The sequence below is a fragment of the Mytilus trossulus genome, chromosome 14 (genome assembly GCF_036588685.1).
Source record: "Mytilus trossulus isolate FHL-02 chromosome 14, PNRI_Mtr1.1.1.hap1, whole genome shotgun sequence".
NCBI classification, from domain to species: Eukaryota; Metazoa; Mollusca; class Bivalvia; order Mytilida; family Mytilidae; genus Mytilus; species Mytilus trossulus.
Window position 1 is genome coordinate 69,388,000 of NC_086386.1, and position 27,710 is coordinate 69,415,709.

General features: G+C 32.4%; 1 protein-coding gene across 1 annotated transcript in view; it reads left to right on the top strand.

Moving 5' to 3' along the window:
• LOC134698019 (titin-like) overlaps nt 1-27,710 on the top strand; it is a 77,993-nt gene that overhangs the window by 21,755 nt on the left and 28,528 nt on the right. Inside the window, exons 13-26 of the mRNA XM_063560307.1 lie at nt 1,859-2,170; nt 3,774-4,049; nt 5,057-5,368; nt 5,892-6,218; nt 7,323-7,598; nt 9,515-9,790; nt 11,602-11,877; nt 13,143-13,418; nt 14,679-14,954; nt 17,539-17,814; nt 20,331-20,606; nt 21,259-21,534; nt 23,575-23,850; nt 25,976-26,251. Coding sequence (XP_063416377.1) covers nt 1,859-2,170; nt 3,774-4,049; nt 5,057-5,368; nt 5,892-6,218; nt 7,323-7,598; nt 9,515-9,790; nt 11,602-11,877; nt 13,143-13,418; nt 14,679-14,954; nt 17,539-17,814; nt 20,331-20,606; nt 21,259-21,534; nt 23,575-23,850; nt 25,976-26,251 — 3,987 coding nt within the window. The remainder of the gene's footprint in view (nt 1-1,858; nt 2,171-3,773; nt 4,050-5,056; nt 5,369-5,891; nt 6,219-7,322; nt 7,599-9,514; nt 9,791-11,601; nt 11,878-13,142; nt 13,419-14,678; nt 14,955-17,538; nt 17,815-20,330; nt 20,607-21,258; nt 21,535-23,574; nt 23,851-25,975; nt 26,252-27,710) is intronic.

Here is a 27,710-nt window from a genome sequence, read left to right on the forward strand (position 1 = left end):
TTACCTTAGCTTACGTTTCAAATAGAGTCCCGTTCAGTCACAATGCGTTACGTTGAGGATGAAATCATTAAAGGGGACCTTTCAAAAATATTCTGCTGTTGAAAGAACTTCTCTGTTTTATACAAGTATATATTTTTTTATTTATGCGCTATTGTGATAATTTTATATCATCGTTACAATAATACATAAAAACACTTCTTAATTATCTATGTAGCACTCCAAAACGTTTCCATCCCCATAATGTACCAATTACCTCAAACGTGTTATTAAAATCTATAATCGCCTTAGTGTGTCTGATTTAACATCCCAAAATTTGGCCTTTGAATAAAGGCAACAGTAGTATTCCAATGTTCAAAACTCATAAATTGATAGACAAAAACAAATCCGGGTCCTAGACCAAAACCGAAAGAACGCATTAAATATAAGAAAAAGACGACACACCATTAAAATGTAACGCACTCAAAAACGAACTAAGCATTAGACAAAATCCAATGCGAATAACAAATATGACATCAAAACTAAATACATGAATTTGGGATAGAAAAGTACCGTGACACTGTTTATAATAATGTGAATTCACACTCAAATGTAAGAGGAAACAAACGACACAAAAGAACCACAGCATTAAAATGTAACACACACAGACACGAACTATAATATAACAATGACCATATTCCTGACTTGGTACAGGACTTTTTTTTAAGAAAACAATTGTGGGTTGAACCTGGTTTTGTGGCATGCCAAACCTCCCTCTTTTTTATGTCTATAATTGTTATTTCTCAAAAAGTGTAAACCATCAAACGCAAAAACGATTTTTCCCAAATAAACAATTATAAGATAAAAAAAGAACTATTGAAATGTATTTTTACGTTGTGTTTTGTTGTTTTTTTATCAATATGATTTTTGTTGTTTAAGATTTCAAATGGAGGTACTTAAGATTTAAGAAATCAAAGAATTTTTCTCAGTGCTTCAACTTTTGATTAAGTGGTCATTTATAAGCAATAGTGTGTTAAACGGTTGTTGTTGATATTTAGCGTGATTGTAAGTTCATTTTCAACACACAAATATCTCCTGACTGTTGTTTGCTATATGTTCTTTGGAAAATATTTCATGCATATTTCGAGATAAATCATAAAAATTGCATTCAACAAATTGGTTTTATACAGTTATGTTCATCGTTTACTTTTATATAATTTACAAGGGTATATCACGGCCTGATAACTTCAGATGTTTTATCTGAAAAATTTGAAAGAGCCATTGCGAAATATTTCCAACAGGGACTGAATTTTTGTCTCTCCCTTGACAACATTTGCAAGTATGGTCTTGATAAACAATGATAATCCGTCGAAAGGGGAAGTTGAATGGCTGACCAGTGTTAAGAGATAGACATATCTCTTGCATGTAATATATACTCTTGTAGTATTCGAAAAAGATTCGGAAAGATCCGGTTTATGCCACTACAAGGCAGCAGTCGCACCCACAAAGTGATTCATATGAGATGCAATAACTTGTTTAACTTGTTTACCAATCTACTATAAATGAATATGCTTAAACTAATTTTATAGCGGTGACAAGTGTGTGTGTATTTACAATACAATTGATGGTTCATGAAAAAGCTACTTTTTACCTCATATAGATTCGTTTGTAGGATTTGTAACGTTTGTGCGATTTGTGTAAAGGGACACGCTTAAGCGCCCTTTAGCAAATATTCATATTTTACAGTTCAGTGACTTTATATGGCACGTTTGAGGGAATCGATCACTTTTAATGGAAAGGACCCGTTTCTGAGTGTTACATATATTACATGATATACATTTGTAGAGCAAATTTATATGAATTTTATGATTATATTTCATAGCAACGCCTGTAATACCAACACTCACTGGACCAACATCTCTAACAGCAGACACGTTTGGTACCTGGACGTGTACATCTGTTGGGGGTTTCCCTCTCCAAACTATGACAATGAGGATCGGCGGGCAGGTTTTCGATAATCAACAGCTGTTGGTAAACTCTCAGTATGATTCAGACAGCATGTCTTTCCGTGTGGTAGGGGTACTGTTATGGGCACCAAATATCAGAGATGACGGACAAACGCTGTACTGTGATGTGACCCATACACAAACACTAAGCAGGTCTCAGAGCACTAGTTTGCGATTGACAGTTACACGTAAGGGTTATACTCGTTTTGCTCAATCACATTGCTATTTGTCATTAACAATATATTTTTGTATGTGTTTTATTTTTCTACACCTTGCGCATCTTTCACCTCGTTTATGCAGTTTTATCGCTATTTTAAAAATGATAATGATCAACTGTAAAGAGGCATGTAATCCGTACATATATACCTGTAACATTTCAAACATTTGGAATTGACTGCTTGGGACGAAGGTTAAGGTCATATGAATCGAGTGACTGGTGAACAATAATGTTTATCAAACTCTTGAACCAATGCATGTATATATCATAAACTTCGTCTTCTGTTCCCGATTTTATCATATTTTAGGTGTAATACCACCATTGATTTCCCCTATTAGTCTTTGTTAAATTTGCACTTTTCAAAAAAATGTGCAGAATTTATCTTTGTTTCAAATAAAGAAATACTTGGCGTGAGTAAAGTGTTATCCTGTCCAGTTCTATAGAAAAAAGTTTCACATTATATTTCATTGCATATAAGAAAATAACCATCATTGGAAGTTAACCAATCAAATGTCTCCCCTTATTCTATCTGTGTACAAGGTTTAGTCACCATGTAACCTCAAGATTACAAAATTTTCTAAATAAATCACAAATAAAAAATAATGGTGTTTTGAAATACCCAAGACATATGTTTATGACACAGAAATAGTTTTACTGCAATAAAATTTAGGATTAATTACCTACAAGTTGTAGGCTACAACGGTCAAATTCAATGGAATATTTTTTTAGACCTACTTTCGTAAGCAACCGGATGTGACGTACCATGCTTTGGTGGCATTACACTTTTACGCAAACATCGTATAATCGTCAATTTTGTTGTCTATGTCTGTTGTTATGTCATAATATGGCAGCTACTTGATTGTCGTGTTTGAAGCAGTAGTTTAAAGAGTGTCACCTTATAGTAAACGTGTATAACATGTACAATCAGATAATTAAATTTGCTTGCGTATCGCAATCACATGACTTTACGAGAATGGTATCACTAAGGTCACATTGCATACGGAAAATAAGTCGGCGAATTGGTTCTTGTAAACTTTCCCTAAATGTGAATACATTAAAGAATGTTCTTCAGAAGAAAAAAAAATATATGTACGTACATTTTATTATGAAAACTATCCATCTAGTCCATAAACATATTATTTTTTAATTTAAGGTTTCATGACTTTAATTCCGAAAAGCTTTTGACCAATGCAGGTTTGTTCCGATCAAAAGCATGACAAACATATATGTGTCGTTTTTTATTTGTTTAATCTTTTCCATTTTTTTAGAGATAAGAGATTGTTGCTGTATGGCGCGGTTTCATTTTACTTTTATTGTTCAACTTCTAAATATTTTGATATCTTAATATCGATTTGTTTTACATTTTCACACATTTTATATTTTTTTTTTAAATTAGACTATGTGTTTTAACTGTTTTTTAAGTCTGTTTTCCATTTAATCTGATAAACCTGATAAACACAACAAAACATTCTTATTGGGTTTTAATATTATTTCAAAATACAGTACTACATTATAAAGAAACATATTGTCCATATTTCTTAATTGATACATCATAAACATATGATTTGTTATAGGGCCATTGTTAGCTAGAGTATCAACAGTCATATATAGTCCCCTGGAAGCTACAACTGTAACTTTGAACGTAGTACTTCAAGGAACACCTACGATCATTAATTGGTACAAAAATGGCCAATTGATTACAATATCAGGACGGTATTCTGGTGGTAATGTTTCATTTCCCGCACTGGTGATAAGGGATGTTTCTATCATTGATGCTGGTAGTTATGTTTGTGAAGTTACAGATGGAAAGACCACTCTAAGGACAAGTACAATTCAGCTATCTATAAAAAGTAAGCGTCTTTTTCTTTATATTTTGTACAACATATTAAACATTCATTTTCATCTTAAGTACAAAATTGACCGATCGTTTGGTCATCAAAATCATCATGAAGCCAGCCCATTGACTCGCTACCTGAACGTTAATTCTAAGATCAGTAGAGAATTTGACATATTATTTGAGATCAAGGGTGTCTCATTTGCAATTTTTAGATAATTTCTAATTTTAATCTGTCCTGAAATATACAAATTGTAAAGGATGGTAATGTATCTCATTAACTAATACAGGCGTATTGGATGTACAGTAGTAATTCAATTGCTTTTAATGAGGTGAACTTTTGCTAAATTGTCAGTTAAAATGGTAACCTTCTATAACTGTCATGCTTTTCTAAATATCCCTTATCAGGAACGGTGAAGACCAAGAGTTAATGTACAAATTCACATTACTCTTACTTCGATGTCATGCTTCTTCAGAGTGTATACGGAATATCATCAACTGACTACTTTAGACTTGTCAAAACTACCAATATTGTTTATCCTGCACGTGACAACGAATACTAAAGTTAACACGAGAGGATTAAAACACATAAAAAAAGAAAACGAATGTATAATGATAAAATCAATAATAGTTAACAAAGGTTCCAGGATTATGATTTATTACGAGAGACGCGCGTTTCGTCTACATAAGACTCATCATTGACGCTCATATCAAAATATTTATAAAGCCATACAAATACAAAGTCGAAGGGCATTGAGTATCCATTTTTTTCTGGATATTAAAATCAAAGCTTAAGAGTATCGAACACCAAAGAACAAATACGAAAAATGTGACAAAAATGGATTACTCAATATAATCCGGGGACAGAAGAATTTCATTTAGTTAGGCATAATGCATTATTCAATGTACATCACATATTCATTACGATTATTGTTCGATTTCCCTACGTTATTGGAATGTATTTGTTGTAATATGTTTGAAGGCTTGATAATCTCTTATGAATCTTGAATGTTTATGTTGTAGCCAAACCTCCAGTAACAACTCCACGGACAGTTGTATCCAAACTCAAAGTAAAAGCTTCAAAGACTTTTTACAATCCAAAACAATCAACATCCGTTACCTTAAGAGTACAAATCGATGGTACACCTTCTCAGGTCGTGTGGTATCAGAATGGTCAACTTATAATAAAATCAGGAAGGCATTCTGGTGGTACTGTCACAGTTCCTTCATTAACTATTAATAACGTAACCAGAAGTGATGCAGGAAGCTATGTCTGTGAAGCAACAAATGAAATGGGTACATTTCGAACAGCTATAATCCAGGTATCCCCAACAGGTATAATTGTGAACATCTTATTTTAATCTATCTATCTATAATAGTACCCCCCTAACTACTGCTTGACACCATTGTATATCATTTTCGTCACTTTTTACCACTTTTATTACATGTATGAATGGGTTTAAAACGTTTGTAGATGGCGAGTTGTATTATTTATTATCTAATCTGTTACTTAACTTGTAAAGGAAAACGTCTAAATTTGACGATTTAGTGAAGTATTTTCAACTAGAACACCTATGTGTATGATCTATACTGTCAACACAAAGTCATTGATAATATTGTCTTTTCTCGGTTAATAAAACTTGAATTAATGTATCAACAAAATACAAATTTAAGGAAAAATCTATGCTATATAGAAGCACTAAAACTACAAAATACATACCTACAAAGAGAAATCCGAATGAATAAGCGACTCTCCGTTTGTAATTTGCCTCAGAGTTCAGTATTTTTGTGAGTTAACCTTTCGACCTTATTCAAACATAAGTGAATGTTTCAACGAGTATTTATTTTTAAATTGTAGTAACTCCTCAACAACCAAGTTTGTCTGGTCCAACAACTGTGACAGAAGGAATATTTGGTACTTGGACATGTATATCTATTGGTGGTGTCCCTCTCTACAAAATGGTAATGAGGATCGATGACCAAGTTTTTAGTAGCAAGCATTTGTTGATAAATTCTCAATTTGATCCAAGCAGTTTATCATATAGAATTACAGGCATACTTATATGGGCTCCGGACATAAGTCATGATGGACAAACGCTATACTGTGACATTTTACCTCCAACGCAACCGATTAGACGAAAACGAAGCAATTCTCAGATCGCTAGCATTACATTGACTGTGAAACGTAAGATAAATATATTATGCTTATACGATGTTATCAGGTTTCTTTGTACTAAATTATTTCAAGCTTGATTACAGTGATTGTATTACATCCATATGGTGCATGTTCTTCACACGGTACATTTCAGCTCCATGCTTTTTGTAAATGTCAGAGTTTCAGTTGGAACGACAAATCGTTATACTACATTGCATTGATTGATTGATGTACGTTTTTTTGGTTTGTAAAACAATGAGTGTCTTTTTCTATTTCCCATGTTATTGTTTAAGTGGTTAACATTTAACGAATTTGTAGACAATATTATATATAATTTTAAGACCAAGGAAACGTACTTATGCTTAATCATCATATGATTTAGAAATCAGTAAATATAAAAAAAATATATAATGGAAAATATTACGAATTTAGACATCTATAATATTAAAATGACGAGGTCCAATTTGTCAGCTGTCACCACGTAAAAACGATGAATCAATGAATTCAACTTTATATATAACTAATATAGTACAATGGTGTTGATTAAAAATCACACCACTCCAGGCCCCTTTGTTTTCCACGTAATTAATATTGCCAATAATTAAGAAGTTCCGGATCGAATCCGACACCGATACCAATAGTATATTCACCTGTTACCTATTACCTTATCTGTACGTTTCGCATCTGACAGGCGCACCACCAAACGGTGTATTTAGAATTTTGCTGTATACTGTACTCCATTCCAGGCCCTTTTGTTTTCCAAATTATAAATATTACCAATAATCGATAGGTTCCAGGTCGACGGGTTGAAACAGAAAGATTTTAAAAAGCAGAGAAAACTGTGCATCTTATAATCCGCATGACTTTATCAGATGACAATACCAATACTAAAATAAGGCATACGCATAGTTATACACGGACCCGCGATATCACGGGTGTGTTCTAGTTTTATTTAAGAAACCTCCCTATATACGCACGGATTGCATGTGTGTGATAATCACAAATACAGTTTCAATAACATTAACGGTACTAATATTCCTGCACCAGATGCACATTTCGACAAAGCATGTCTCTTCAGTGATGCTCACATATATACAAATGCAGGACCAAATGTTATCAATTTATTGCTTGTAGCTGCGCTGTTAGTGATTGCTGGAAAGATGTTTTATAACACAGAGGAGACAAAATCCGTAACATTACAAGTGAATATCGAGGGAACACCTACTGAGATCCGATGGTACAAAGATAATCAACTAATAACAATATCAAATAGGTATTCTGGTGGCAATGTGACAGTTCCGGCATTGACTATAAGAAACATTAAACTTAGCGATGGGGGTATATTTGTATGCGAAGTAATAAATGAAAAATATACAGCTCGAAGCAGTGAAATCAAATTGACCCCAACACGTGAGTATTACCATTTACCAATTATTTCAACTGATCGGGCGGAGATTATGTTTTAATTTGCATAAGGGCAACCGATTTGAAGATGTGTGTGTTAAGGATATTGCTGTTATAATCAATAGTGAACTCTAACCACCTGTCAGTTTTACAAAAGGCATATACAAAAGAACTGAGTGTATGATATAAGACGAATAATTGGACACTTCATTGATAAGTTTATCCTAAAACTTCTGACAGATTTACCAACACCAAAAAAAAACGAACTGTAAACGCTTTTTATTTCTTTAGAAACAAATTTCTTTAAAAAATATCCAAGTGTTTTTTTTTTTATTTGTAATAATTTAATTTATTGCTTATATTCATCTAAAAGTTAGTAATACGTATCTGAGATAAAATAATCAACTACAAGTCAGTTGTGTTTGGTGGGTTGGATGGTAGTTATTTTAACATGCCCATGAAGCAGTTTTAATCAAACATTGGCTTAATTTTTTATGGTTTACAGTTTCAATTTTATTGTGAGTTGCATTTCTTCGATAATATAAACAATAGAAAAGAAGAGAAATCAAGAAAGATTGCTGATATGGAGTACACAAACATTGCTTTCAGTGCTTTTAATATTCAGTCTACGGATGTCTTCAGATTTTTGCGATACAGAAAAATGAAGGCTTACCAGAAATTCTTATACATGTTCTATGCTAATGAGTCTAAAAATAAACTTCTTGTTGAAATTACGAAAATGGCTAATTACATTTAATATAAGTAGAAAGATGTGACATGAGTGTCAATAGGACAAATCTGCATCAAAATCACAATGTATTAAACATAAACATGCATAAGTCAAACTATGGCTGTCAACACGGCGCTTTGGCTTATACCTAACAGCAAGCTGAAATACAGGATCCTGACTTAGAACAAATGTATAAAAATGCAGCGGATTTAATCGTTTTAACAGGCGCCAACCCTCACTATAACCTACCACAGTAGTGTAACTTTACAACATACAAAGATGAAAAACAGCAATAAAAGCTCTGTTCTTTTGTTTCTGTGTGTGTTTAGGTTTTGTTTGTACATGAACTGATTTTATGTCAAAAATGATTACTCCATACATTTTGTATCCTTTGATTTTAACTTATGTTTGAATCGACCCAAAAGACGTTTATATATAATGTATGGAATGAATGCATTCGTTTTGGAAAGTTTCTTCTGACCTATTCATGGATCGTTGATGCATTTCTATAAGATACATTAAGGTTGCATTTCTGTAAATATTGACAATGCAATTTCCCATAGGAACTCCGTTTATGGCTAAAACTGTACTACTTTTACTATGAAAAAAAACTTAACCTAGAAAGTTCATATGCACCACATTTTTTTTACAAACGTCAAAATATAGGGCTGTGCGGCATATTTTCAACGTTGAACTTCTCAGAGTTTAAACTAACACAAATTTTCTTTACTACCCCTACCTCGAATGAAAGGTTACCACATATTTCAATGTGAACAATATGCACGTGATTATTTACTGGTAACATTCCCAAGTGCTGTCTCTGCGATATGTAGAGAGAATAACTGGGAACCAGTATGTAAACAAAATTAATTTTCTATGAATATTCAATTTCTCCTCAAAAGAGCCGTGTTTTGAGCAACAGCTGTATTTACAAAGTGCAACTTTAAATTCATTTGTGATCAGTAAAAAGTCGAGATTTTTATCGTGTGTACTGTTAAATGGTGTTGTTTACTTCATTGTAGTATTTATGTTTCTTATGTCCAAATAGAAACTATGGTTAAACCAATTGTAAAGCCATAAACGTGTGTCAGATAAAAATAAAAACGAATCTTCCTCAGCAAAAACTATAAAAAAAATTGTAAAACAGATAAATAGATATTTGTTCTTCAATATATTGTATTCTTTATTGCAGCTATACTGATAGTTAAAGCTGGAAAGACATTATACAATCCAAAGGAGACAGAATCCATTACATTGAACGTGAATGTCGTAGGCACACCTTCACAGATTAGGTGGTATAAAAATAATCTACTAATAACAATAACGAATAGATATTCCGGGGGAAGTGTGTCAGTTCCTGCATTAACCATAACAAACGTCCAGCTGAGTGATGTTGGCGAATATGTTTGCGAAATAACAAATGGAAAAGATACAGCTCGAACCAGTATGATCCAGCTCTCACCAATATGTGAGTGTTCTTTCTTATCTCTCAGTTTTCACCGTTGTAATTGATTAAAGCGTTCATGCTTTTATCATAAGAATCATATGCCATAATATGATGATTTTGTCTAGTCGTCTCGGAGAACAAATGGCTGTTTCAACTCGATTTGGGACTCAGACTCAGACTTACGTTGGGAAAAACTAAAGTGTGTTGTTTTTCTGTGTGTATTGGATATTTCACGAATATGAACCTGCTATTATGCTATTCAAGGGTGCTTATATTGCATGAACACCAACTAGTTTTCAATGAATAATTAGTTAGACACATAGAAAAGTTCTATGATATATAAAAGGCAGTGACAGGACAGAGACAAACAACTGCCTACTAAATACAAAATTCAGATAAGAGTTAAAGCAACCTGTTCCGCAACTAAAATACATGTTTGTTACCTAAGAAGGTCAAAACGAATGGATGAGATTAATATGTTTGCTTTTCTTAATCCCCCATAAATGAAAGCGGAGTAAATATGGCAACATAAACTACAATCTGTAAAACTAAAAGAATACAAATAAACTCCAATGTGTTTATGCTACTTTGTTTTGTCTTATTTTAACGTGTTTGATATTCAACTGTTTTATTAATACATGTTTATTTGACATTTTTGATGCGTTTTCATATACATAAATTTATCATTCAATTTACAAACTTTCTATATTTTGCCATATCTCTTTACAGTTTTTGATAATGCAGTCTGATTTCTATTAGTATTGGTATAATAAGTATTACATTAAACTTATGGTGTTCAAAATCAATGCAGTACCATCGCATCCGAAAGATCTATAGAATTTACTATAACTGATTCTATAACAAAATTAATGCTAAGATACACAATTCTAAAACTGTGTATATCAATTGCAGTTTTACTTGCGTCTTGTGGCAAGTACGTCATACATGTTTGACATTATGAACTGATTCTCACTAGTATTTAAAAAAAAGAAGTAATTCTTTCTTTTTTTATAACCATGTCCATCATATGTATCGTGAGATTATAGAGGGTCATGATCATAAGATAAGTTAACAAATTGTATTTTTTATGCCCAACCTACAATAGTAATAGGGCATTGTGTTTTCTGGTCTTTTCGTTTGTCCCGCTTCAGGTTAAAGTTTTTGGTCAAGGAAGTTTAAGACCAATCAACTTGACACTTAGTACACATGTTCCCGATAATATTATTTTCTTATTTCAATGTCAAATTATAGTTTTTATCCGAATTTAACGGTCCACTGAACAAAGAAAATGATTGTGCACGTGGGGCATCAACGTACTGGGGACACATTCCTGTTAACCATGAATTCGTGGGATAAAAAACGTTATTTTGTAATTAATATGAGTGGATAAAGCAAGTAAAATTAAGAATGGAAACTTGGAATGTGTCAAGGAGACAACAACCCGACAAAAGAGCAGACTCCAGCCGAGGGCTACCAATGGGTCTTCAACAGTTTGGATTTTTGAATTTTCATTAATTATGGGAATTGATGACGAAAGATCACCATTTTCTCTCGTAACAACAAAATGGGAAAACATGCACCAACATGTAATTATTTACGAGTTCCAGAACTTTATTTAGGTTTCACAATGTAAATAATTAGACTAGTGCATGTGACATTGTTGTAAGCCGTCAGAGGAGTGAAACAACCTTGTTTATTTCACATGTCAAATAAGAGGTTTCTTTATCATAGGTAAATCAACGCAATTCATTGCAAAAAATGTAATAAAATAAGTTTTCTCTGTTAAAAACTGACATGATTGGTCTTATATATAATATTTGTTTTGTTTGTAGCGATACTGTCGGTTGTAGCAGGAGTTACAGTTTATGAACCAATGGAGTCGGAATCTGTCACATTAAATGTGAATGTCGTTGGCACACCTTCTCAAATCAAATGGTATAAGAACGATCAACTTATTACAATAACAAATAGGTATTCTGGAGGCAACGTTTCCGTTCCGGCATTGACTCTATCAAACGTAAAAGTTACTGATGGCGGTGATTATATATGCGAAATAACCAATGGGAAGGATACAGTTCGAACCAGGATAATTCAGTTGTCTCCATTATGTAAGTCATTCTTGTATGAAAGTACTTGTGTTTAATTTGTTTTTTTACCATTTAGGTTATACTCTCTCAGTTTAAGATATAATGAGTACATGTTAATGTTGTTTCAAAATTGCTCTCAATGTAAATAATTATCAAAGGTACCAGGATTATAATTTAGTACGCCAGACGCGCGTTTCGTCCACATTATTCAAAATTGCTCTCAATGTAAAACACATCCACAGTTATTGCTACATGAACCTTAAATTTATCCATGAGAAGGGTATATATATATATATATACAACTCGTCTAAACATCAACCCAACAATGTTAGATCTGTAAATTTGCTTTCGCAAATTTTTGGTTCTTCCCTCGCCGGGATTCGAACCCATGCTTCTGTGATATCGTGACATTATATCACAGAAGCATGGGTTCGAATCCCGGCGAGGGAAGAACCAAAAATTTGCGAAAGCAAATTTACAGATCTAACATTGTTGGGTTGATGTTTAGACGAGTTGTATATACATTATGTACACAGCCATGTATCACCATCATTGATGGCGATCCGATGGATACATCTGTTGTAGGGTTGTCACTGACTCGGACGTACTTATATATATATATATATATATATATATACAACTCGTCTAAACATCAACCCAACAATGTTAGATCTGTAAATTTGCTTTCGCAAATTTTTGGTTCTTCCCTCGCCGGGATTCGAACCCATGCTACTGTGATATCGTGACACCAAATCGCCTGCACTGCAGCCGTCCCGCTAGACCACACGACCACCTGGGCTCTCATAAAAAGAGCTTTCGGTGGCCATATGTTACCTTTCCACGTCAGTTTTAATCTAGCGGCGTACTACAGTACATGATATATAAGGCATGAAGATGTTATTGTTACAGATCAGCTAAATTATCTATATATTTAAGTGTAGAAAAAATGTAATTTTATAGAGTGAACAATATAGTTTATTAAAGTGTTTATCCATCTGTATCTCCCGAAGAAACATTGTTTTGCCGATTTCCCCTTTCTAAACATGAAATTATTATAATTGTACAATTGTACTTAAAAAGATAGACGAATTCATTTTTTGTATATCTTGCTGTGTCTTTAAAAGGAAAAAACTATATTGGATTTTTCCAAACACCTTCAACTTTCCAAGGCGGCGTAGAACTGCCCTCACATGCCTTAAAAGATATTTTACGTCTTCAAATACAATGTTTGTATTAAAGATAGGTCAAGGAATTGTATTAATATTATTTATGCTTTTTTTGTTTAGCTGCACTGTCAGTTTTAGCTGGAAAGACATTCTATAACCCGCATGAGACTGAATCCGTAACATTAAATGTCAAGGTCGATGGCAAACCGTCTCGAATCAGATGGTATAAGAACAATCAACTAATTAACATGTCAAATAGATATTCTGGTGGCAATGTGTCAGTTCCAGCTCTAACTATTACTAACATAGAACTTAATGATGGTGGTGAATTTGTGTGCGAGATAACCAATGGAAAGTATACAGCTCGAACCAACATAATCCAGCTGTCTCCATCATGTAAGTAATCCATATTCATTTTTATTTTTCACAAATTTTTATCTGTTTAACATATGGTTGCTGACTTTTAATGGGCACCATTTTCAAAATTTGAACAAAATAAAATCTTTATTGAATTAGAAATGAAAGTGATATATTGGAATACTCATTTGCTTTAAACAGCCAATTTGATTCTAATTTGTAAAAAAAAAGTAAAAATAAGAAACCGTATTAATGAATTATTCACTTGCGAGTGATTGTTTTGACATCAATGAATTTGTCTCCATGTGACAATTAATTTAACCCTTTAGCTGGATATTGGATAAAAAGTAGATTACAAAAATACCGAACTCAGAGGAAAATCCAATCGGAAAGTCTGTAATCACATGGCAAATTCAAATGACAAAACACATAAAAAACGATGGATATGCATGTATTCTGCTATTTTGAATGGGCACTGGCTGTCAAAGTCGTGTTCATCGATATGACTCAAATTCTCATATTTGATTTATAACAATGTAAAACATTTGTCCAGATTATACAAAGTCTAAAATACACACTGTACTGGGCATGGTCTCGAAAATATGTAGCCTTGTTTCGGGTTTATTTTCTTTAGACTCCATCTTATCAACTGTCGAGTTCACCTCCAAAGACCTCAAATAACCATAAAGGCGATATGAAAAAATAAATAAGATTATGAATATATATCAAACTCGCCACTGATTCGAATTTTAAGCTTATTTTTATTTTAAAAAATTGAGCTAAATTAGCTGCTGGTGGTATTGTTGTACCTTTCTACTTTCCTTAACGATATATGTATTTTTATGTACCACCTATGAAAGTAGAGAGGCATTATCTTTTCTGGTCTGTGGTACCGTTCGTTCGTCTGTTCGTACGTCCGTTCGTCCGTCAATTCGTCCCGCCTCAGGTTAAAGTTTTTTGAAGTTGAAGTCCAATTGACTTGAAACTTTATACACATGTTTCCTATGATGTTATCTGTCTAATTTCAATGCCAAATTAGAGTTTTTACCCTAATTTCACGGTCCACTGAACATAGAAAATGATAGTGCAAGTGGGTCATCCATGTACTTGGGACACATTCTTGTTATAGTTGTTAATATATTTTTTTATTGTTACTGTACATCACAAAATGCCTCATTTGTACGACGATGTCTTTATTGGGTTTTCGTTTTCATGTGACAATTTCAGATGTAAATACTTCCTCAAGCTTGAAGGTGTTTTTCATTAGTCGTCCTTTAATTAATGCATGTATATTTGCAGCTGTTCTGTCAGTTACAGCTGGAAAGACGTTGTATACACCTAAAGAGACTAAAACCGTCAAATTGAAAGTGAAAGTCGTAGGAAACCCTTCTCACGTCACGTGGTATAAAAACAAACGACCTATTACAATAACAAACAGATATTCTGGTGGCAATGTGGCAGCTCCTGATTTAATTATTACAAACGTTGAGCTTAGCGATGGTGGTGAATACGTGTGTGAAATAACAAATGGAAAAGAAACAACTCAAACCAGTATTATACAATTGTCTCCAAGATGTGAGTTTGTCATTAGAAAAGCTAATAATCATTAAAATTTAAACACAACTAGATGGATATATTTCAATAAATTGAATTATCATTTATCTTCTGATGTAACAATTACAAAATTCGATAATGTGAAATATTCCTAATGCATGTAGAGCAAGACCTTGGTTAACTTGCATGCTTTTTTGATTATTGTTCAATTCTTATTGGGATAAAGTCCAATTAAATTTATAGATATATTAGTGATCCTACATATTTTTTTCATTATACAAATTCATTGTAACATATATCCAGGGTTAAAGTCATATGAAACCTCAAATTAAAAAAAAAGGTGCATATATGGATAGTTTTCATTATCAGATTATTAAACTAATGTACAAGATTTTATGTTTAAGTTGTACACATTTAAAGGAAGTTTACTTTTTTTTAATTGCTTACTTCCATGATGCAATTCGCGGACATATTTTTCGTAATCAAAGTGACCTAAGTGTGACCCTCCTCGTGATAATCCATTGATCGCAATACGCATGGATACGTCACAGACTTGTGGTTATTGTAATGGTAATCGTTAATCAGCTGTAATTGATTACAATTCTTTAAGTATAATCATTGTAATCGTTAATCAGCCAAAATTCTGATTACATGTAATTTAATTTAATCAATTTCTTTTCAAAATGCTCTGTAATCCTGATTACAATTTTATTACATTCTGATTACAATGAAAAACTCTTGAATTGAGTTTATGGTCAATAAATGAACCTTTTTGTTATTCTTATTCAAGAAGGTAAGATAGTTTGGCTTACTTTATCAAGCATGTTAAATGATTTGTATACTTAAGTAAAAAATAAACTGTTACAATATTAAAAAGTCATCATTAGCCTTAGAAGGCCTTAGTAAAAGATATGTAAATTTATTCACAATTTTAAGATGTACATATGTATATTTGATAAAAAAAAATGTAATATTTCCGCAATATTATACTTTTCTTTAATCCTGAATTATAATGTTTTGTTAATATTGTGATTATTGTCAACTTTGAATTGACATGTACATGTAGGAAACCAATTAAGGTTGTTTTTTTTGCGATTTCAATTGAGTATAGCTGTAGGACAATATATATGATAAAAGATTAATCAGACATGTGAAAATTTATCTAATTAGCACAAACTAAATTAAAAGTTGAACAAATATCTTGTTTAAAATAAGCAAATTTTTGTATGTACTTGGCCTGCAAATGTAAACTGCATTGACTTGTAGTAATTGTTTTTTTTTACAATTTGTTCAAACAATTCTATCAAATTTTTATATAACTTTATCTCATACCTTTATTTCATCCATATTTTAACTTCCAAAAACTGCACCTTGAAATACATATAAGTCTGGACATACTTTTTATAAAGCCATATTCAATTGAAGTCAAAATAATTCAGAGATCAATAATGATAAAGTGTAATGGGTGACACAATGTTCATGTATGTCTGTAGTAAACTTTTGTGGTTTATCAAATAGATCAAGTTTGAAGTTATCATTTTAAAATATGTAAAACAAAACCTTTCTAGAAAGAACTATAGTTATATATTAAACGTTAATTCATTCACATCATTGAAATTGGTTCTTTTTTTTTAATTCATTGTAATCAGATTTAATCATGATTACTTTGCCAGTGTAATCATTAATTTAATCAGACACTTTCAGAAATGATGTAATCATTTATTTAATTTACTCGTAAAGGACGAAGTAATTGTAATTTAATCAATTACATTGAAAGTAATCAGACCCATCTCTGATATGTCACTTAAAACAACTATTATCTGATTATACATTTTATACACGTGCTCAATATCCATGCTTCTTTGTTGACTATAAGGTTACAATCGGTACACTTCTGCTTCAAAACACGATTATAAATAGGCGGCCATATTTTCTCATCATAACAGACAAAGAGAAAAAAAAATGACTATATTTAAAATAAACATCATACCTTCTTTATACAAAATCATTGTTTACTGCTGCTACAGAAAAAGTTAGTTAGGGCAATCTTTAGACGTTCTTTTGAATGCATGTCCTAAAACACATAATTTATTGCTATTTTTCTCAGTTTCAAACGGGAAATATATCATAAAGCATTATGAAAATGAATTAAGCTGCTACTTAATATTAGTTGCATACAGTGTAACTACATAATATGTATGTCTATTTTGTGATATGTGTATATTCTATACTCGTATGCATTGAATCATTAGTTATTTTGCGGGATAGTTTTGATAATAAAATCATGGCAAAAACATTTCTGTAATTCATACATTAAAGTTGCATTTAAGTATTGGGGAACATAATATTTAGATGAAAGAGTAGTACTTATGTATACGGAAGATCTTACTTTGGTGTTTTATTTGAACATTCTAACAAATTAATGCTATCGTAAAAAAACATTATTTAAAAATTTCATGTATAAATTCTGTAACTTTATTTGTGTATTGTACATGGGAAGAACTATTTTACATAGTATCCATTTGTACAAATGGAATTCAATCTGTTATATTATAATAGTCAGGTTATGGGTCTTAAACTGTATATACATATATATTCTTTGTAGCGATGCTAAAAGTTATAGCAGGAGATACTTTATATACCCCTAAAGAGACAGAATCCGTTACTTTGAATGTTAAAGTCATTGGCACACCTTCTCAGATCAGATGGTATAAAAATGATCAACTAGTTAAAATATTGGGCCGATATTCCGGTGGCAATGTGACAGATGCTGCTTTAACAATAACTAACGTCAAACATAGTGATGGAGGTGAATATGTGTGCGAAGTTATAGATGGAAAGGATACAGCAAAAACAACTAAAATCCGGTTGTTCCCATCATGTGAGTTTAAAACAACCAATAAACAGTTTTAGTGTATAAAGCATTATGCATATTATGGTCGCCATTCCACAACTTTTATAATACAAATATATTCAATGCAACAACTCAACTTTTATATTTGTCACAATACACGCAAAAAGTAAGATCACAAAAATAATGAACTCCGAGGAAAAATCGAAATGCAAAGTCTCTAATCAAATGATAAAACACATCAAACGAATGGACAACAACTGTCAAATTTTCTGACTTGGCACCGGCTTTATCAAATCTAGAAAATGGTGAATTGATACTAGTTTCATAGCGCTAAACCTTTCACTTGTACGACAGTTGCATCAAATTAATTGCTTTATATTAACAACGATGCGTTAACAAAATTTCACAACTAGATGAAACAACAACACGGACCCCAACACAAACCAGGGGTGATTTCAGGTGTTCTGTAAGGGTTTAAAGGGCCTGCCTTCACATGTCACCCGTCATGTTGCTCATGTGATTGCAAATCCGGTAAATGGTATAATTTGGTGTGTCGCATTTGTGAAAAGGAAACTGAATTTTAGTTACGGCAAATTACATCACTATTTTAATTTTAACTTCAAAAGGTTGAATAATTTGTTTAAATACTTCAAACTAGACATTATGCTGTTTGAAATAACTGCTCTTTAGTATGTTGTTATTTCAATGACATATTCTGCTCGGATTTGTTGCAGTTTTGGTTTTTGTTTTGTGTATATAGCCTCATAAATATTCGTGTCAAACTGTTTTATAGGGATTGACGACACATCTCAAGTACCTTTGCGTCACTTTTAGTAGACTTTATTAATATCAAAAAATACCCTTAATAATACCAGACTTTTTATCACTTATTCTTAAAGTCATATGAAACCAGTGAGTTTTGAAAAATACTGTTTATCTATTTCTTGAACCAATGCAGGTATATATCATAAACTTAGTTCTCTGTGCACGATTTTATCATTTTTTACGCAAATATATCGTATATTCGTCACTTGTTTTTTTTTATCTCGCTGTCTGTTATGATTTAGCAAATATGGCTGCTCATTAAATGCCTTGTTTTGAAGCCGAAGTTTACCGATTGTCATCTTATATTAAACAAATAACAAAAAGCATGGGCATTGAGCACGTGTTTAACATGTTCAATTAGATAATTGTTTTATTTTAATGACAGATTCATGCGTATTGTTATTGCCGGATTTTTACGAGGAGGGTTACGCTCAGGTCCCTATGCATACGGAAAATATGTCGGTGAATCGCTTCCTGGAAACTAGCAATTAAAAATAAGTAAACTTCTTCTAAATGTGGACAAATTAAAGAACTTTTATAAGAAAAAAGTATGTGTACATAAGATGCATTATGCAAACTATTCATTTAGTTATAAAAAAAAACATATGCATATTTTTTTTTAATTTGAGGTTTCTTGTGACTTTAAGGGAGCGATTTCATAAGTATTCATGCATATATATTTGCATTACTTGTATTACGTCGAGGGGTGGGGATGTGCTCGGTGGCCAAGTGGTTTAAGTAGTTCTACTACTGTAATCACTATCTAGTAAATCTGGATGTTGTTATTTAGAACCCCGCTCGTGCGAGTGCACTCGAAATCATGCTTTATTGTCTAGGATTGTCAGTTATCTTATCGCAGGTCGATGATTTTTTCCGGGCTCTCTCGCTTCCTCCACCAATAAATTTAAACCTAAACGCATCAAAATACCTCAAGAATGGCGCTAAAAAATGGCTTTAAAACAGCAATAATCAATCAATCTATTACGTCTCAGTAACATACAATATTGTCAAGTTGAGATTGGAAATGTGGAATGTGTCGAAGAGACAACAACCAAAGTAATAAAAATGTGTTCTTGACGTTCTTGCGTATTTGAATATACAATCTGTTCAAGATGGAATTATCAAATAGCGTATTCCTGCAGAACTCAGCCCGATTATTCACACAAAGGCATCTGATTATTGTATTTAAATACGTTTTTGCAACACTTTTGATGAAAGGAATATTTACAAACAAAGATACACGTAATATGCAGGTTTTTAGCTGATATTGGTTGTCTGTTCAGCTTCATGTTAAAGCTTCCGATTAAGGTAGGGTCTTTATGAAGCTGAAAAAGTTTACACATGTTCCTTATGTAACGATCTTTCTTATTTGTATGCCAGATTAAAGTTTTGCTGAATATAGACAGTTATAGTGCAAGAGGGGCATCCGTGTACTTAATTTACACAGTCATTCTTCTTGCATAATTTTACACACAGAAGTAAAATATGTATTAATCTGCAATGCACGACTAATCAAAGTTGTCTCTGTCTTTTTATGTATTCTCGTTTCAAACCAAACACCTTAAAAAACATACATATCATTGTGATGATTTACTCCAATGTAGAATTTTTATTAAAAAATCGATTAAGAAAAGTTAACTGACAAGCCTCCTTTTAAGAATCGTATTAACATTTGTGTTAGAAACATAAACAAATAAAAGTGTGATTTTTTTTTTCAGCAAACCTTTCAATTGTAGTTGGTAAAATATTTTATAACCCAAAGGAGACCGACACAGTTACATTAAACGTGAAAGTCGTAGGAATACCATCGAAGATCAGGTGGTATAAAAACAATCAACTGATAACAATATTAAACAGATATGCAGGTGGCAGTGTATCAGCTCCTGCTTTGACTATCACAGACGTCAGATTGAGTGATGGCGGGGAATATGTGTGCGAAGTGACAAAAGGGAAGGATACAATTCAAAGCAGTACCATACAATTGTCTCCAATATGTGAGTTATTCTATCGTAGTTCCATTTATTACCCAATGTTCTGGCATTATCCAGGAAAAAGTCGCATTACAACAAATAATTGGCTGTTGTTACCTGTAAAACTGATTAAAGCATCTCTGCATCTCGCTACTACATCACACACAGCATGATAATATAATACACATATACAATTTTTTTAACATTTCAGTGGCAAATTTGTAAGTTTTTCTCCTTGTCATAAAGTACTCTCGTCCTTATTTGATTAACTTTTTTTTTAACTTTATTAAACGTTGAAATGAATTCAAATGCTTTAAAACAAAAACGAATTAAGAGAAGTGGATGCAGTATATGTATCAGCCTACGACGAACTTAAGTAAATATTGGCTTTAAATCTTGTATTCCGAACAGTTAATCATATTTGGGTACAAAGATAAAGACATTTCGAAAGCTCTTTCTAATGGATAAATGCTACAGTTGTTTATCGATGTTCAAATCTAGCAAATTTATATACTGCTGCTATGCACGCACCCGTCATGCAAATTCAAACTTAGTAATGTTTCACAAGACTGTTTCGAAATGGTTGATTTTATCCTTTTATACATTGAATGCCTTATTATCATGTTTATACACAAAAGATGAATATATATTGAATTGCATTTATGTATTTTTGTAGCCATGCTTTCAGTTATAGCTGAAAAGATATATTATAATCCAAGGGAGACAGAATTAGTAACCTTGAAAGTAAATGTAGAGGGCAAACCCTCCAAGGTCACGTGGTATAAAAATAATCAGCCTATTACAATAATGAACAGATATGCCGGTGGCACTGTGGCAGCTCCTGCTTTGACTATAACAAATATTCATCTCAGTGATGGTGGCGAATATGTATGCGAAGTAACAAATGGAAAGGATACGGCTCGAAGCGGTACAATGCAGTTGTCTCCAGCAAGTGAGTTACCAGTGTATTTTTTTTAAATCTAGGAATTGTTTGGCAAACTCGAGACAATGAACGTATTTTAAACTTTACGGAGACATAGAGGTTATTTTCTTAGTCATAATGACAATTAGTAGGGCGGCTTAGTACTGAAATTTTACACAATCATGCAAATGGTGATACAAGGATAGTATTTACCACAGACATTCTTTAGGGTGTACTTTATCATAGTAGAGGGGTAACCAACATGTTTTTGTATTTTCTTTCAAGGCGGTCATCTTGAATTAGAAATTGAGATCATGTTGCTCAATAGTGGCGATTGAAAAAAAATCCTTACCTTTTTCAACGTGATAAAGGTTATGACAACTATTTGAAATACACTGTATTTAACTGTGAAAGGGAACTGGGAATGTGTTACACAATGTGACACAAAATCCAAACCAAAAAGCAGAAAACACTGTTTATCACTGGGTCTTCGACGCAGCGGGAAAATTGTGTTAAAGTAAACAAACGTCGCTTGTTATTTGTTTTTTTTTCTGTTTAATGCCACTTTTATGTCTGGCTATCGGGCTATTTCTAGGCGGCAAGTTTTGATGAAGGAAACAAGCCTTCAATAGGAAAACTTACAGGGTATGCACTCTCGTCTAGAGATGAATAAGCCGTTTTCAGTTATTAAATGGAAATAGTTCAATATTGGAAATAGAACAGGGTTAACCATTGATTTGATTGAATGATTCGATACATAAAAACTCCTTCTGATACAGGTAAACCGATAAATACTACCAATTTTTATCCTATTAATATAGTAATCAAACAGACCTTAAAAATTTATTTCAACGCGTTTGCTATCTATTTATCTATTTTTTATGTTTATATCGCATATCGGGTTAAATAACCATTGACAGTCTTCGGTAGTCACATCAATGATTAATTAGATAGCGTCTAACCCTGTATACGCACGAATGGCTGAGTCATATTAACGAGTTGTTTGTTTTAGACCTTTTATAATTTAGATTTACGTTTTAAAATGTTATAAATTAAATTAATATGAAAATTTGAGTAAAATAGGTGAGCATGAATTTCACAGCTTATATACAAAAGTTAAACATTTCATTCGATGTTTTTGTCTGTTATTGCCTTGAAATTGTTATTGTTTATATGAAATTTATTTGGATTATTTATGTATTTGAAATCAGCAAACAAGTAATCACCTATTCATATTTACAGATAGATGTTATTTGAAGCGAATTCTGATAGGGGTTCCTTCCTCTTCAAAACGATTTTTCTTTTTTGCAATTATCTAAGAAAGTTATATAGATTGTGAGCAATTGTCATTGTAAAATAAAGGCAACAGTAGTATACCACTGTTCGAAACTCATAAACCGATTGAAAAACACAAATCCGGGTTGAAAACTTAAACTGAGGGAAGCGCATTAAATATAAGAGGAGAACAACGACAAAACAAAAAAAATCAACAAAACAACTTCTTGTTAATAATAGATGTAATCAACTTCAGTTTCCTACATTATTTTGTAGCTAGGTCTTTAGGGAAGAAGGCTAAGTTTTAACGCACATATTCGCGTTTTTTTCTCCTTCTAAATAGATGAATTAATTAACATAGCTTTGGGTTTTTAATATTAGAACTGTCTTCCTATTATCCTTGCGTGACTTTTTAATTTGAAATATATTTTTAATCATTGTAGATGAAACAATGACTAAATGAAACAATGACTAACAGTTGTTAAAATATTTTTTTTGTTATCCAAATTGATATTTTCTTATTGCCAATAATACTACATTTTACAATATCTTATTTATCTTTTTAACCATTCTTCGAGTGAATGTGGATTAATAAAAAAAAACCTGGAAGTATATTTTTGTTTGCTAAATCAGCGATACAGTCTACTTGGAGCCCCTAAAAAAATAATATAGTGTAAACAAAACATGCAATCGTTTCTGTGACAGCTTCACCCATTGAATCAAAAAAGTGAATCCTTATTCCTGCTAAGCATTAATAAATAATTCGTTTTTTATGTTATCTTTGAACATTTGTAGCAATGCTGTCAGTAATAGCTGGAAAGACACTTTATAACCCGCAGGAGACACAATCTGTCACATTACAAGTGACTGTTGTAGGCACACCTTCTAAGATCAACTGGTACAAAGACAATCAACTTATAACATTATCGGATAGATATACTGATGGAACTGTGTCTGTTCCTGCACTGACCATTACAAACGTCAAACTTAGTGATGTTGGTGCATATGTGTGTGAAATTACAAATGGAAAGGATACAGCTCGAACAAGCATAATCAAGTTGTCTCCTTTATGTGAGTAATTCGTCTTTTTTTTTAACCTCTTGAAATTTATTTAATTTGAATCGTTTGATTGACTTTTATGGTATTGTTTGCTGTTTTTATACATTCGTTCACATGGCTATTTTCAAACTTGTTTTTACCATTAACTTTGACTTCATTTTCATGGTTCAGTGACTACTTGAAAAAAATGTGCAATGTTAAATTCTCTTCTATTATGAATAACAGCATAAGTATATCTGGTATGTGCGTACCTAACATACCCGTCACACTGTTTTCACTTGACCTCGACCTCATTTTCATGGATCAATGCACAAGGTCACGTTTTTGTGGACTGGTCATGACATTATATCTCAGATACTATAAGCAATAGGTCTAGCATATTTGTTGTCATGAAGGATTGTAAGGTTTGCATGTCCAACTGGCAGATGTCATCTGACCTTGAGCTTATTTTCTTGCTTTAGTGGCTTTTTTTGTGTTTTGTGTTTTGGTCTGGGTTTTTTTTGTACTTATGTAGCAGTTCTTCTGTATTTGGTGTATGGAATAATTTTATGGTGTACATGTCCGAATCATATGTATATCTGACCGTGGCATAATTTTTAAGGTTCATTGGTCAAAGTTTAGTTTTTGAGTTTTGGTCTTTTTATTTCTAATAATTTATGCAAAAGGTAAACTTTATATTTGATGTTGTAAATATCTTATGATGTACATGTTAGCCTCGCAGTTTTTGTTTGACCTGGACCTCATTTTCGTGATTCATTGCAAAATGTAAGTTTTTGTCTTTTGATTTTTAATTCAAATGATAGGCAATAGGTCAAATATTTATTTGTTGTATTGAAGAAATGTAAGCTGTATATGTCATATAATTGAAATTGGAATTCGGGAATGTGTCAAAAAGACAACAACACGACCATAGAACAGACAACAGAAGAAGGTCACCAACAGGTCTTCAGTCTGAAAGGTACCATTTGACCGTAACTTCGTTTTTGGTGGTTCCTTGGTAAAAGTTACATTTTTATGATTAAGTTTGTTTCTTTTAGATTCTATAGGTTTAAGGTGAACGAAATTTAATAGCTTGATTGTAAGGTGTAAATGTCTGTCTGGCATGGTTCATCTGACGGTGACCTTATTTTCATGGTTCATTGGTCAATGTTTAGTTTTCTTGGTTGAGTCTGTTTCTTAGAAACTAAGCAATCGGCCTCAATATTAATGTAATTGCATGATTGTACAGTGAACATGTATTTCTCGTTTGGTTTATCTGACCTTGACATCAATTTTTTGTATCATGTTAAGTTTATGGGATAGTTGTAGTAAAGCTTTATATTTAGAACTATCAACATAATATCAATGGGCAGTAAAGAAGGCAAGATAATTCTAAATACAGGCAACAGTAATATACCGCTGTTCAAAACTCATAAATCCGTGTACAAAAAACAAAATCGGGGTAACAAACTAAAACCGAGGAAATTGTGACCTCTTGTTATAAACGTTATTCATTTCTGGACACATTCTTAAAACAAATATTTATACTTTATACGTCAAAGTCCATCCGTTTCTAAACCGCTTATTTTGATAACATCTATTCATTTCTAAAAAAGATATTAAAACAAATAATTAAACTAAAGTTGCATAAATAAACATGACTTGTTCTTTTAATTTAGATTTTTAAGTAACAAACAAATATTTCCCTTTCACCTATAGCGTGTGCTTTATTTGAAGACTAAAACTGAACATACAAAAAACAAAACAAAGATCAACACATTGATACCACAGGTTAAAAAATATATAAAAAATACACTGTTAAATATCGGCTGTAGCTAAAATATAAAGCATTAATGTCCTAACAAATAATAGAAAACCCAAACCTGATTTAAATGAGAGGTACATGATAAAAAGCACATTAGAACAGTAATGGTAAATTGATTTTGCCATAACTCGTGTTCTATTTTAAAATATATATTTGTTTACCATATGAGCAGTACTTTTTACAAATGTACTTGGAGTGCTTATTTGTAAACGAATAGAAATACCATGTCCTGAACATGGTAGCTTCACCTTATTAATCAAGTTGTAATATTCTCAATCCTCATATGCATAAATACAAGATTTGTCTTAAATGTAAATTATATATATTTTGTAGCAATATTGTCAGTAAAAGCTGTTAATACACTGTATAGCCCAAAGAAGAAAGAAACCGTCACATTGCAAGTTATTGTCGTGGGTAAACCTTCTAAGATCAGCTGGTATAAGGACGATCAACTTATAACAATATCGAATAGATATTCCGATGGAACTGTTTCCTCTCCTTCTCTGACGATAACAAATGTCAAACTTAGTGATGGTGGTGCATATGTGTGCGAAATAACAAATGGAAAGGACACAGCTCGAACCATCATAATACAGTTGTCTCCAATGCGTAAGTTATCCGTCCTATCATTTTTCGTTTTAAGAACCTTTTGCAATCTATTTGATTTAAATCGTTTCACTTGACTTTGGTGGCGTTCTTTTCTACTTTTATCCTTTTGTTTATACACGTCTCTTTGCAGACCAGGGATCTCCATGGATGAAAATTGAACCATGGAGGAACCTTCACTATCATAAATCATATCTACGCCGCACAGTGTAGCACGATCGAAAGTATTTCATCCCTCCACATAAGGATAGGTGAACATGCTAATTCATTTGAATTTTCATTATAACTACTATATAGAAGTATATCTATTTTCAATAATTGGCGTTTTTAACCCTTCGAATGCCAAATCCTCATGCCCCTCCCTTGAATGACCAATAGCTATGGGGGTTCAAAATCGTGTGAAGCTTATTTTTCACGGACACTGTCAAATTCAGAAGTCATGAATCCATTACCGGTATGGCTGGTTTGCAACGATTCAAAGAGTCGTACGGGATATGTAAAAGTTTAAAAAGATTTGTTTTTAATGACTTTTTTTGCCAGACCGTTAAAAATAAAGGTTATAGTCCTTTGTAACTTGTTATTCCGCTTTAAAATGTAATGCTTACTGAATCATATTTGTCCACATCATACTTGAAATATTGACCACATAAGTTAAAGTTAACACAAAGTTCTACGTTTGAAAATATTATTGTAAACCCAATCTGGTAAAGACATGCTATAAACTCGTTGTATTAGGCCTGTGAGTATGTAAGTCAGATAGTCGTTTCGTAAACACAAGACTCGTCAGTGTCGCCGGAATCACAAAGTGTGAAGGGCAAAGCAATTGGAAATTAAACAGCGTTGGAAACTAATTATTAAAACATTGTTCAAAATCTGACAAAATGGCTTTCCAAACATCAAATTTACAAACTAGTCACCACTTCATGTATATTTATTATATAGTCATTTTATAAAATTTACTGTTTGCAAAACTATGTGTTATTCTTGATAATAATGATGTTTTGTCCCAGGCTGATAACCCTGGCTCATAACTTTTTGGAACTTTTGGTCCTCTGCGATCTTCTGGTAGTTGTTATAACTTACCATTTTTTTTTAAATCTGAGCAAAGTTTTGTGTGGACGTACCGCGGGTCTAGTGTATAAAAATATTTTTCAACTCGTTACCTTTGGATGGTTATTATTCGTTTGTTTCTCTGTCCTATATTTTGTCCCATTTAACTGTTTCTTTATTGTAACCCTGTCGTGTAATGTTGTAATTTTAATGTCATAATTAGGACTGCCATTAAGAGGAAGGTTTGGCATGCCACAAAACCAGGTTCAACCCACCATATATTTTTTTTACATTATAGTTCGTTTCTCTGTGTGTTACGTTTCGGTATTGTGTCTCTGTTGTGTCGTAGCTCTCTTATATTTGATACGTTTCCCTTGTTTTTGGTTTGTAACCCGGATTTGTTTTTTCTCTA